Genomic DNA, 11,856 nt, shown 5'->3' on the forward strand with positions numbered 1-11,856 from the left:
GAAACGTACGGCGTGGTAAGAGGCATTCCCACTTTTTACAATGACGATGAAATTATGGCCAATGCGGTTTCCAGCATCCCCATAACCTCTATTAGGCGCTTCACACGTAGAGACAGTGAAAAAGGTGTGTTCATTCCCACCACAACTATTAAAGTAGGATTCTCGGGCAAGGAATTGCCCAAGTACATAATACTTGACTACACTAAACTTAATGTCGACTTCTTCATTCCCCCCTTAAAGCAATGCTTAAACTGTGGAAGGCTTGGCCACACACAGTTCGCGTGCAAATCCAAAAAAAGGTGCACTAAATGTGGACTTGACCAATGCGAAGAAAGTTCGTGTAACAAAAAATGCATACTGTGTGGAGGTGTCGACCACATCTCGTCCGACAAATCAAAATGCGCTACCTGGGAAAGGGAACAAAACATCAATTATGTTAGGGCTGTCAAAAAGATGTCTCGACGTGAGACTATAAAAACATATTTCGACAACAGGGAAAATCGGTTTGATTTATTAGCAACTGAGGATGTAGACTTCCCCAAACTAGTTGATGAGGAAGAGACCACTCAAGATAGGGATGTGAACATTAACAGAAGATTGACCAAGGTGAAATTTAATGTTGTAGCACGCAGAGGCAGGCAGGAGGTCTCCAATGCGTCCAAATCACCCCAAAGAAGGGTAGAACGGAAGACAAGAGCTGAGACATCGTCTGTACTTGACAAGCCTGAATACCTTAAGGGGAAGGTATCTGAGCTTGAAAGGTTAGTAACAGATATGTTCAAAATCCTCCAAACAATATGTGCAGATGAGCGGTTGAGCGGCTCACTTAAAGAAATCTCCAAGCTCAAGCAGAAGTATGACTCAATAAAAATTCGAGAAGACTTAGAGGCAATTAGTGGCGGCCCCCCGTCACCCCCCTAATCATAACCCAATGAAAGTATTGCAATACAATTGCCAGTCATTGAAGGCTAATATTAATACAATCGAATTTTATTTAAATAACTACAATTTTGACATTGCTTGTTTAAGTGAAATTTTCACCTCTAGCGAACTAGCACATAGGAATATAACTAATTTTAATATAATAGAAAAAAATAGGGACGATGGATATGGCGGGGTGGCCATAATCCTGAATAAAAGAATTAAATTTCAAAGACTGCTTTATTCATCCGACTGTGATATACTTATAGTACAAACTAAGAATCTGGAGCCAAACCTTATCATATGTGCAGTATATTTTCCTCAGACCATTCTCATAGAGCCGTTCAAAGATGAAGTGTTTAGGCTTCTTACTTTCCTTGAAAAATTTGAAAATGTCTTGATTCTGGGAGACTTCAATGCCAGAGCTAGGGCATGGGGTGACCACGTCACCTCTTGTCGTGGTAACAACTTACACAAAATTATTTCCAACTTCAGCTTTTTTGCTCTAAATGATGGCTCGCACACCTTCAAAAGCAATGTAATGGCCACAAATGGCTCAGTACTCGATCTCTCATTCACTAACTGCAGCATGCCCTTAACATGGAAAACTGATCCAGTTACTATTGGTGGCAGCCACCACGTACCCATAATTATAGAATCCACTGCAATTCAGGTCACAGAAGTCAAATTCCTAGCTAAGCACAAACTTATAGAAAGCCTTCAACAAATCAATGTAGAACCTGACATCAATGATATTCACCACAAGCTTGAGGAAGAGGTCAGGGCTGCTACCTATACGATCTCCAAAAATAGAACACCCAAGGTATGGTGGAATGACTCACTAGCGAAACTGTTTAGATTCAAGAAGATAGCTCACCCCACCCCCGAAAGCTTTCAAGCATACATCGATATTGAGGAGAAGTGGAAAGATCAGGTTAAAGAGGCAAAAAAAAGAAGCTTTGAACGAAAAATTGAGGAGTTGAATGACAATCCGTCCACAAAAGAAGCCTGGAGGTTTGTGAAGGCCCTAAGGGGTGACTTCAGAAACAACAGCAAACATGCATGGTCTAATGAGAACAACCGCAACTACCTCCACTTCCTCAAGTCTCAGGTATCCAATTCAGATCAGGTGATGCCTCTCAACAAGGAGATAGTAATAGCTAACAGTTTGGCCATAACGTTTGAAGAACTTCATACAGCCATTCTCTCAAAAAAAGGTAACTCTGCAGGGGGTTCAGACCATATAACTTACAACATGCTCAAAGCTCTACCTGACCAAGCCATGGGTAACATTAGGACTGCCTTGAACGACGTATTCCTCACTAATCAAATACCTGAGAGATGGCGCAGCATTAACATTGTACCCATACCCAAAAAGGACAAGGATCTTAAGGACATCAAAAACTTCCGTCCCATTGCTCTCCTTCCGGTGTTCATGAAATGCATCAACAGTGTCATTAAGAAGAGGATAGGAAACCAGCTGGAAGAAAGGGCTGCACTTCCCAGGCACTCTTTCGCATACAGAGAAAAGAGGTCAGCAACAGTATGCGTCAACTATCTACTGCATGAAATTGCCTGCCACAAGAGTCGAGGGTACAAAGTCCTGATCTGCTCAACAGACATCTGCAACGCATACAATTGTGTGAAAGTTTCGAAGCTTAGAACGACGATGATTGAGGAGGGGATTCACCGTACATATGTGGAGTGGATCACCAACTTTTTGGCGCTGAGAAGGCTGCAGTTGGGATCAGAGTCGGAGGAGATCTGCAATGGCCTACCACAGGGCAGTTGTCTCTCCCCCCTTTTATTTAATCTCTACACCAAGGGATTACATTCCATAGAAGACAGCATGACTACATTGTATCAATTTGCTGACGATTTCATCCTTTTGTCATTTCATCGTGACCCGGATCAGGCAGCCATGAACCTTCAACACAAGATAAATAGTTTTCACCTGCTATGTAACAACTTAAATCTCTCCTTCAACCCCGATAAGACCAAGTTCCTTAATATCTGCAGAGGTAGCAAAAAGACCTTCAACATAACGTGCCAAAATCAGTCACTGCAACAGGTGCAAAATCTAAACTTTCTAGGAAGAAATATTAGCGCATCCTTGGCTGTGAGCGAGCACTATAAAGTCACATTCAATAAATCACAAAATAACTCCTACCTTTTTAAATGTCTTACCTCTGTTAAAGCGGGTCTCCATCCCAGGGTAGCTTTAAACTATTACAAAGCCATCGTGAGAAGCAAAATAGAGTACTGTAGATCATCCATGGCAAACTGTGCGAAAACAGCCGACAAAAAGATCCAAACCTACCAGAACAGCTTCCTACGTAGAGCTCTGGGTTTAACTCCATCAACTCCAGTACCCCTAATTTATGCTCTGGCCAACGAGCTGCCGCCATGTGAACGGGCCAAATGGCTTACGGCCAAAGAAATTATGAGCAATCTCATCTATGACGTAACATTCAAATCATTTTTATACGACTGCCCTAGAGCAAACTCCAGCTATAGCCTTGTCTTAAACGAATTCAAACATGTCTTTGACGGCCTCAATGTGGTCTGTAGCACGATTCTGCACAATAACTTAAATATAGTAATGAAAACCCTTCCAGACAAAAAAGACAACATATCAAGCGAAAGGATTAGGTCCATTTACAACTCCTTAGTACATGATTATAAACGTGATAATTTTAAAATTTTTTTTACAGACGCATCAGTGGGCGATTCCTCCACTGGCATAGCCATATATAATCACTCGAACAATACAGAGCATGCACACAAACTGCCCTTCCAAGCTTCTTCCTCGTTTGGAGAATCGCTGGCGATTCTAAGAGCACTGGAAATAGCGAAGGAGTTGAAATATGACAAAATTGTTATCTTCACAGACAGCCTCATTGCCTGCCAATTGCTGATGAAGGGAAAAACCCATAACCACATTATTTTAGCGATACACAACCTGGCGACCAATGAAGACTTTGATAATGTCACTATAAATTGGACCCCAAGCCACAAAGGCATAGCAGGCAATGAAAGAGCTGACACAATCGCCAAGAACGCCATTAACTGTCACAATGTTCTCGATGTTAGCCTTACTCCTGAAGAAGCACTCAGGCGTATCCGTAACGAAATCAACGATCAATGGTATGCTGATTTTTTAGCATATTCGGATGTTAAACCGAACCTTTTTGCTCAAATTTTCAGTGCCAAACCCAAAAATAACTGGTTCAAGTCCACTGCTTTGTCAGCCAAAGAAACTAAATTAATAAACAGGATCCTCACCGGTCATACTTATGATCAGGAGTATCTTTTCAAAATCAAAGCTATAACCAGCAGCCGTTGCAGCTGTGGAGATCCAGATAACTTCATTCACCAAACCTTTCATTGTCCCCTCTTGGGCCACATTAGGGAGGGCTTCGATATTTTTCAAGATAACCAGAATTTCCATGATATTTTTCACGGCTTCGATAGACGCAAAATCACCGCACTTGCTCATTTTCTAATTAAAGCGGAAGTAAAATTCTAATAAATTTGTATATTATTTGCGTATTTATCTGTGGTGAAATACCGTCCACCACACCCTGTACTGAAAAAAAATAAATAAAAATAACAATAATATAAAACAAAATTAAATAAATCAATTAAAAGCTGATGATAACACAAGAACTATATATTGCCGGCTACATTTGTTACACACGCTAATGTGTACATCACAGCCTTCCAGGCTACTTCGCTCATTCAGGACCTTCGTCGTCCCAATAAAATATTACTACATGGTCGTGTAGTAATCCAGAGGAAAACACGAAATTGGAAGGAAAACCTGGCTTTCTAGGGACCTGGTCCCGCCAACAAACTCAAGAACCCAAAAAAAAAAAAAAGGTTATCTTAAAAAACGACTAATGTTTTAAGAAAAATCACTAGAGTTTTTATCGCTACATGTTTTCGATAAAAACATATTAATCAAATCGAATTATTTTTCAGCCAAATAGTAAATAATCCACTCACCTATACGATTATCACCATTTTGCGTGCACTGCAAACCATCGCCCGCACCGCCAGATTGGGCTACAGCACGTTCAATTTCAGCTAAACCATCTTCGATGTATTTCTGAAAGCTGGGGCTGGCGCCTTTAAGGAACGTCGTCAAATCAATATCGGGATTTTGTACCTGCAGTTGGCAAAATAACGAAGAGAAAAATAAGTACATATGTGCTAAAAGCATTAAGGGTAAAAATTGCGTTATGCTCAATCAATTGTACCACCCTACAAAGCTCTTGCAGACATGCAGAAATCATTCGCACACTATGAACTCACCTTAAATTCATAGAGTTTCAGCAGACCCTGCTGCTTTGTTTCCTTATCTGAGATTAATTTGAATATCTGTGACATTGTTTCATGCGTTTGATTAGAGATGCGCTTGCCATGCACGTCCTTAGCCGAGCCAGAACGTTGTGGTGAAGCGCTCGGTATGTGACCCTCTTTGGCCAAATTCTAGACATGACAAGACAAATGGTTAAAAAATAAACCAACCAAAGTAAACACGCGCAATTCTATACCCTACCTTCAATATCTTTATCAAGTATGTATGCAACTCTGAATGTGTTGGTATCTGATTGAGATGATTCAGTATGGCATTGCCCTTCACTTTGGCCATATTATGAATAATCGTTTTGACGGTACGTAATGGCGTGTCCGATGGACGCGTTTGCCACCAACTACTCGGTAAAGCCAACATAAATTCGTGCACTTCTAATATGACAGCGTCATAGTTCAGTTCATTGGTGCGTTCAGGCAACATTTTAACATTACGCCAAATGCATTTCATTAGCAGATCGGTGAATTTTGGCAAGCCAGCCTCCGGACAGGTTTCGCGCAAAAGGCGTATTAGCGCGCTGCAAAACAAACAAACACGACATGATGTGTTAATTGAATGATCTAAAGCGAACAGCCTTGACATGCTTTATTATATTCACATACCAATTTAAATTCGTAAAATTCGCTTTATCCAACACCTTCAAGCAAATGCCATTGATGACTTTATTGTATTGACCATCGTCGCCTGTATTCAGCTTTTGATCGGCCATAAGATTCAGCAGCGCAGACATTAAATTTTTGATGCAGGCAACGCTCAACGTTTTACCTAATGTCTTGGAGTGGAAAAATGAGTAGAGTATGGAGAGTAGCGGTTGATAGACGACCAGCGATTCGGTGATGGGTACCTGTGATAGATTCTGCCAACAAGCAAGAGCAAGAGCAAATGAAAATGAAATGATAACATAGATTTTTTATTAAAGTTGTTGTAAATATTTTAAATCTACCTTGAACTGTGCGAGCACATTTTGTATGAAAATCTCCTCATAGTCGCGTAGTACAGCCTGCTTCTCGGGTGAATCAATTATTTCAGCAAGTTCACTAATCGCAGCACGTGCTTTTAAGGTGTCAGCGCTGCTGATTGCTTTGATCATTTTAATAAGTTGAGGATCATGTTTGGGTAGAACATCAACAATGCTGGAAAGATAATACAAATTGTGCGGAACATGAGAAAACATAGATTTGAGCATGGCACAAAAGAACAGTAAATAACAAATAAAATAAAATAAAATAAGACACTACATAAATTATTATAAAAAATTTACTGAAATATAACAAAAATTTAAATAAAATATCACAAAAAAAAAAAATAAATAAAACTTAACAAAAAATTATATTACGATAAAATAAATAAAATAAAACAAAATGAATATAAACTTAAAAAAAAAAATTTGATAAAATAATTAAATCCAGTAAATTTATTTATCTTTTCATCCTATCCCACTTTCTTCACCGGACTTACTTCGTGCCACTGCTGCCACAACTGACACCGCCACCACCGCCACCACCACTACCATAAACGGCCGCATTCAACTGCTGCTGATGATGCAAATGCTGTTGTGGACTCATGTAAGGCGATCCAATACCGCCGCTCGACGCAGCCGATGGTGGTGGCGGTGTATTGTGCACTGCCTGTTGCATATAGTGCGAACGCGAAATAAGTTGCTCGAATTTCTCCTGCGGATATTGTACACCGTCGCGGGTCGGTATGACCTTGATGGGTTCGTAGAGCAATGACACATCGACACGCGGCACTTCCACCGATTGCATTTGATCGACACGCACCCAACCCTTTTCTATTTCGGATATAACATCGGGATCAAGGCCGAAGGGGCCGCTCGGTTTCGACGGTTGATATAGGTATTGTGTAGTTGCAGGCTGATCGAAAGTTCTGTATGTGTCGTTGCGATTGGAGCGAAGGAAAAAAGAAATAAGACACGAGAAAGGAAAGTCAATTAAAATTGTTTGTATTTATTTGTCTGTAGAAACAATTAAGTGCGATTAACTACAGCAAATGCAATTTTTCATTTTTGTTGGGTGTAATGCATTGATTTTGGACGGACAAAAGAGCGGGGAGAACGGGGTTGAATCGACGCGAGTTGATTGTTTATGAGAATAAATGAAATGTATACATATTTACATGTGACATGGGTCGGCTGAAATGCATTTCAAATATAACGACGGATGTTTATGCAACTATGAAACTCCAAATGTTAGTCATGTATAGCAAAATAAAGGAAATATTTTGTATTTTTGTGCAAAATTTCTAGAAAAATAAATCGCTTTAGTCGAAAAACGAAATATTTGATACCTATTAGTAATGAAGCTATATTTTGTTAGCGATAATATATTCGATCGAAATATACAGTGGGGGGAAAATAAATAAGGACACGACATTTTAACAAATTTTTCCTATTTTTCTTTTGTTTATTTAATATTCATTATTTTTTTATAAGCAACAAAAACCATATAAGTTTAAATCTAAGACTTTGTGCAAAAATTATAAAAGTTCTGCAAAAATTGCATCTAAATTTTGAACTTTTTAATCAGATTTCTTAGAATTTTTTTTGAGTATGCAGTTTTATAGCCCATTAAATTATAGTAGCAAACAAAAAAAGTTCGCCGCACACTTCTGAGTCTAAGGTATTTTTGCAAAGCAATTTCGACCGCCAAACACTAACATATGTGTAAGCGCCAATCTATTATGATTTCGAAATAAATATAAACAGTGGTGGAAAAATAAATAGGGACACGAAGTTTTAACAAATTTTTCATAGGATTCTTTTGTTTATTTAACATTTATTATTTTTTTAAACACACTTCAAAAAAGAAGGAGGTTATCAATTCGTCGGAATATTTTTTTTTTAGTTTGGTATCGCATAACTTTGGACCATGTTAACCGATTACAATAATAATTTTTTTTTAAGGAAATGTGGTACCTCCGAGGTTGGCACATTTTTCAAAAATTAAAAAAAAAATAAAAACTCTGCGAAATGCATTTAAATTTTCAAATTTTTTATTAGATTTTTTTTTAATTAGGCTCATTTGCCAGATAAACGATTTTCAAGTCAAGTCATGTCTTAGTCTTGCATAACTGAGCTTTAAGTTCGGGCGAAACCGACCTTTATATACCCGGTGCAGGTATCAAATATCGTCGTTTCAACGTTCTCTAAACTGCATTTGGATGATAAGCAGGGGTGTTTTTCCCTATTGCAAAACGTTTTCGAAAATATGCTATGTTAGACTTAATGATTTAATTGAACATAGTTTGGTAGAAATCGAAGCGCTCGGGTATAAAAAAATGTTTTTGTTTTGCTTTATAATTTTTGGGAATATAACAAACAAACACATGGAATTCGCGATAAGGCCAATTGATAAAAATCGATTATTTACTCCCCAACAGTATACATATAAATGTTCTAGGCAACTTTTGAAATAAATTTCAATTTTTGCTTTTGAAATATTTATTTAGATTTTTTGTCAAACTTTTAATGTAATGATTTGATTTTCGCAGTGATTTGTGCAGTGTTTTTAAAACCAGACAAGCGGAAATAGTGTTGGCGCCAAACAAACACAAGCAGTAATCTCGACAGTTAAAAAGAAATTTTACACAAAAACGAATTAGATAAAGCAAAAAATAATACATACATATGTATATGTAAGTATATTAAAATACGAAATGAAATGGTGAACAGCAAATAAAATAAAAATAAAGCCGAAGCAAAATAAAGCAAAAACTAGTAAGCTAAAATAGTTGAAAAATAATTTCCAAACCGCTAACAAAAGTAAACACCAAATAAAAAATGTAATATTTAAGCATAAATAAAATTATTCAGAAGTAACATACAATAAGTTAAAATATCTGCATAAGCATGGACATACATATATTCATATGTACATATGTAAGTATAAGTTCACGAAGTTCTATTTACAATTAGAAAAAGTTGGCTGAGTTATATTAATGTAAAATTTGTGGCTAAAAAAAACTTTCGAAATTGCAGACAGCGGTGCACCGACCAATATACCGAATTACAAAGAATTGTGCATGGGCTTAAACCAATGAAAGAAACAAAGTTGTAGAGAAAAGAATGGCAAATGAAATAACTGAGTCTGGACCAGCATGAAAATTACACAAAAAATTTTGCCGAATACTACTGAGTTGACGTCCAAAAGTATACAAAAAATAATAATACAAAATTCTTTATAGAAGAGCTTGCCCCTCGACTAGCCATTTTTCCAAGTAAATTTTTGTAATTAAAAACTTTCTTGAAAATATTGTTCGGCGTTCGTAGCCTGCTTAAAACTGTAATTGTATACCTGCATTTGAGCGACAACCAGACGTACAACACGAATTCGAAAGTCTCGACTTAGCAAAACTGTGAGACCTTCCAATACTTTAGAACAAAAATCACAATTTAACCACTAAAATGGATATTTATTTTTCCCATCAAATTTAGTCTTTTATTTTTTTTATGATTTTCTTTCGATCATTCCATAACCGTTATTTTCCGATTTATTTTTTTAGATTATAAAGGATTTAAAAAGGTCACAAAAATGCAGTCTTCATTACAACGGTTAAAATTAAAAAAAAAAAAACTTATTTTTTACCCAAAAAAAAAATTATAACTTAACGATTTTTCTTGATTCAAAAAATAAAAATCAAGCAAGTAATTTCAAAGTATATATAAAACTTTAGGTGTACCGTTACATTCTTCAATATCAACCCCTTTCCAATAAAAAAGAATCATCGAAAACGGATCACGTTACGCAAAGTTATCCGATAACATACATAAAAAAGATTCCGATGAATTCATAACCTTCGACTTTTTTTGAAGTCGGTAAAAAATAGCGGTTTTCCAATGATCTAAAAATGAAACTTATGGTATTTAATGGTTATTATCCCGCGATAACAATACTGTGATATCAATAAATGCATTCCGATAACTATGGTATCGATAAATGTAGTCCGTTAACAACGATATCGATAAATTACATGAAGAAACATATCGATAAAAAATAATTTTATAAAAAATACGACATAATATTTTCAGAAAACAAATGCAATTTTGGCAATTCATCAACAGTTGTTTCCACGTAATGAAAAAATCACTTTTATGTATGTATGCAGCAGTTGCCAGATTTTATTTTCTAACAACTGTAAATTACCAGAAAAAAACTGTATTTTCAACATAAAAACTGTAAATTTAAAAACGAATAGATTCTTCGAATGTTAATGTAATCAATTCGTCGCAGTATTTTTTTCATGTATGCTACCGCATAACTAGGAACTTCATCAACCCTTTTTACCGGAAATGTGGTACCTCAAAGGAGGTCTCATACTAATTGGGTTTGGATCCGATCATTGGATCATGAAGAAATTAACGGTACTCCAAGATTTTTATACGAGAATTGAAGTCGGTTTTGCTTTTTGCTTATAAATTACTTGCTAACCCTATGATTGGAATACATCTACCCCCTTTTTATTCAAAGTGGAGTTACTGCATCTCCATCGCCTCTTCTCCTCTTAAAACTTTACATCCAAAAGAGATATTTTAATTTATTCTTTCAACACTGAAATTATGGGAAAACTGTAATTTGTACGAGAAGATAATTTACCGTAAGCTTGTCTAAAAAACAGTTATTTATAGTTGAAACTGTGATGTCCGGTTGAACTAACCACCAGTAAATTTATCAGCCTGTTAAAGTTTAAAACGACACAATTTTGTTCGGAAAATTTGTCATTTTACATTTTAACAGTCTGATAAATCTTAAATTTGATTGGTGAAACTGGGGATGAATATGGCATATTTCCTCTTTAAACAATTTTTTCAAATGGATCTTTTTAATTTCTCCTAATTACATACTTTTTAGCCTTTCTACATTTCGAACGCCGTTTTCTTGTTATTTTTATTCCAATTTTCATCAAAATTTATAGCAAGTCCTCTAGTAATAGTGTTCGAAAAATGAAGATATTCGAAGAAGCGATCGAAACATTTATATATCATATGTACATACATATGTATATCATATTGGCAAGATTTTATACCAGACGCCATTTATTTTGTTAACGGCTGGTTTGGCGACACACAATGTGCAATTTTGATCGTGTTACCGAGAGTATGCAACGTTTTTTCAATGGGACGATTTGCAAGAATCACATCACAAATAGGTCTTTTTTCACACGGTCTTATTTGCAAATTGAAACGAACAAAGAAATTTTTATTCGAGAATGTGGCCATTTTTCCAATTCCCCGACTCATCTACCACGAAGAAACTTGAATTAGAAACTCACGTGTTTTGTGAAAACCTGAAAAGTCGGAAAAAGCGAGTTTCGGGGAATTTGTTAGAAATCATGGTATCAAAAAAGATCGTTCTTTCTTTTGAGAAATGCAGCTCCAGTGACGGTTCTTACATGAATAAAAACTAGGGTAGAGAGAAGGAGGAAGAATTTTAGACATTCAAATTTTAGCTTTCCCAAATTGCGAATTTTGTAATACAGTTGAAAATACTGATAATTTTCAACTGTAACAAATATAACAATTCACGTGATAAATACCCAAT

General features: G+C 36.4%; 3 protein-coding genes across 3 annotated transcripts in view; 2 read left to right on the forward strand and 1 right to left on the reverse strand.

Annotated features, from left to right (window-relative positions):
- The window catches only part of LOC118743700 (protein mini spindles-like), a 67,673-nt gene that overhangs the window by 15,976 nt on the left and 39,841 nt on the right, over positions 1 to 11,856 (forward strand). The gene's annotated exons all lie outside the window — the stretch shown is intronic.
- Positions 2,722 to 4,802, forward strand: LOC118742266. Its single transcript, XM_036474211.1, has 2 exons — positions 2,722 to 4,068; positions 4,129 to 4,802. Exons 1-2 carry the CDS (start codon positions 2,771 to 2,773, stop codon positions 4,448 to 4,450), a joined length of 1,620 nt encoding a protein of 539 aa, XP_036330104.1. The 5' UTR covers positions 2,722 to 2,770; the 3' UTR covers positions 4,451 to 4,802.
- LOC118742274 (protein mini spindles-like) overlaps positions 4,930 to 11,856 on the reverse strand; it is a gene marked incomplete at both ends in the record, with an annotated part of 15,018 nt that continues 8,091 nt past the window's right edge. The window contains 6 exon segments of the mRNA XM_036474222.1: positions 4,930 to 5,092; positions 5,239 to 5,415; positions 5,486 to 5,816; positions 5,902 to 6,155; positions 6,243 to 6,432; positions 6,758 to 7,186. Coding sequence (XP_036330115.1) covers positions 4,930 to 5,092; positions 5,239 to 5,415; positions 5,486 to 5,816; positions 5,902 to 6,155; positions 6,243 to 6,432; positions 6,758 to 7,065 — 1,423 coding nt within the window.

The sequence above is a fragment of the Rhagoletis pomonella genome, unplaced genomic scaffold (genome assembly GCF_013731165.1).
Source record: "Rhagoletis pomonella isolate Grant_MI unplaced genomic scaffold, Rhpom_1.0 Rhpom_scaffold_00001, whole genome shotgun sequence".
NCBI lineage: Eukaryota > Metazoa > Arthropoda > Insecta > Diptera > Tephritidae > Rhagoletis > Rhagoletis pomonella.

What these genes read in the sequence shown, in the direction of transcription:
- LOC118742266 (XM_036474211.1), top strand. Translation starts at nt 2,771, where the DNA reads ATGACTACATTGTATCAATTTGCTGACGATTTCATCCTTTTGTCATTT. An exon ending in AACGAAATCAACGATCAATG is followed by an intron (nt 4,069 to 4,128) that starts GTATGCTGATTT and finishes TCAAATTTTCAG; the next exon opens with TGCCAAACCCAAAAATAACT.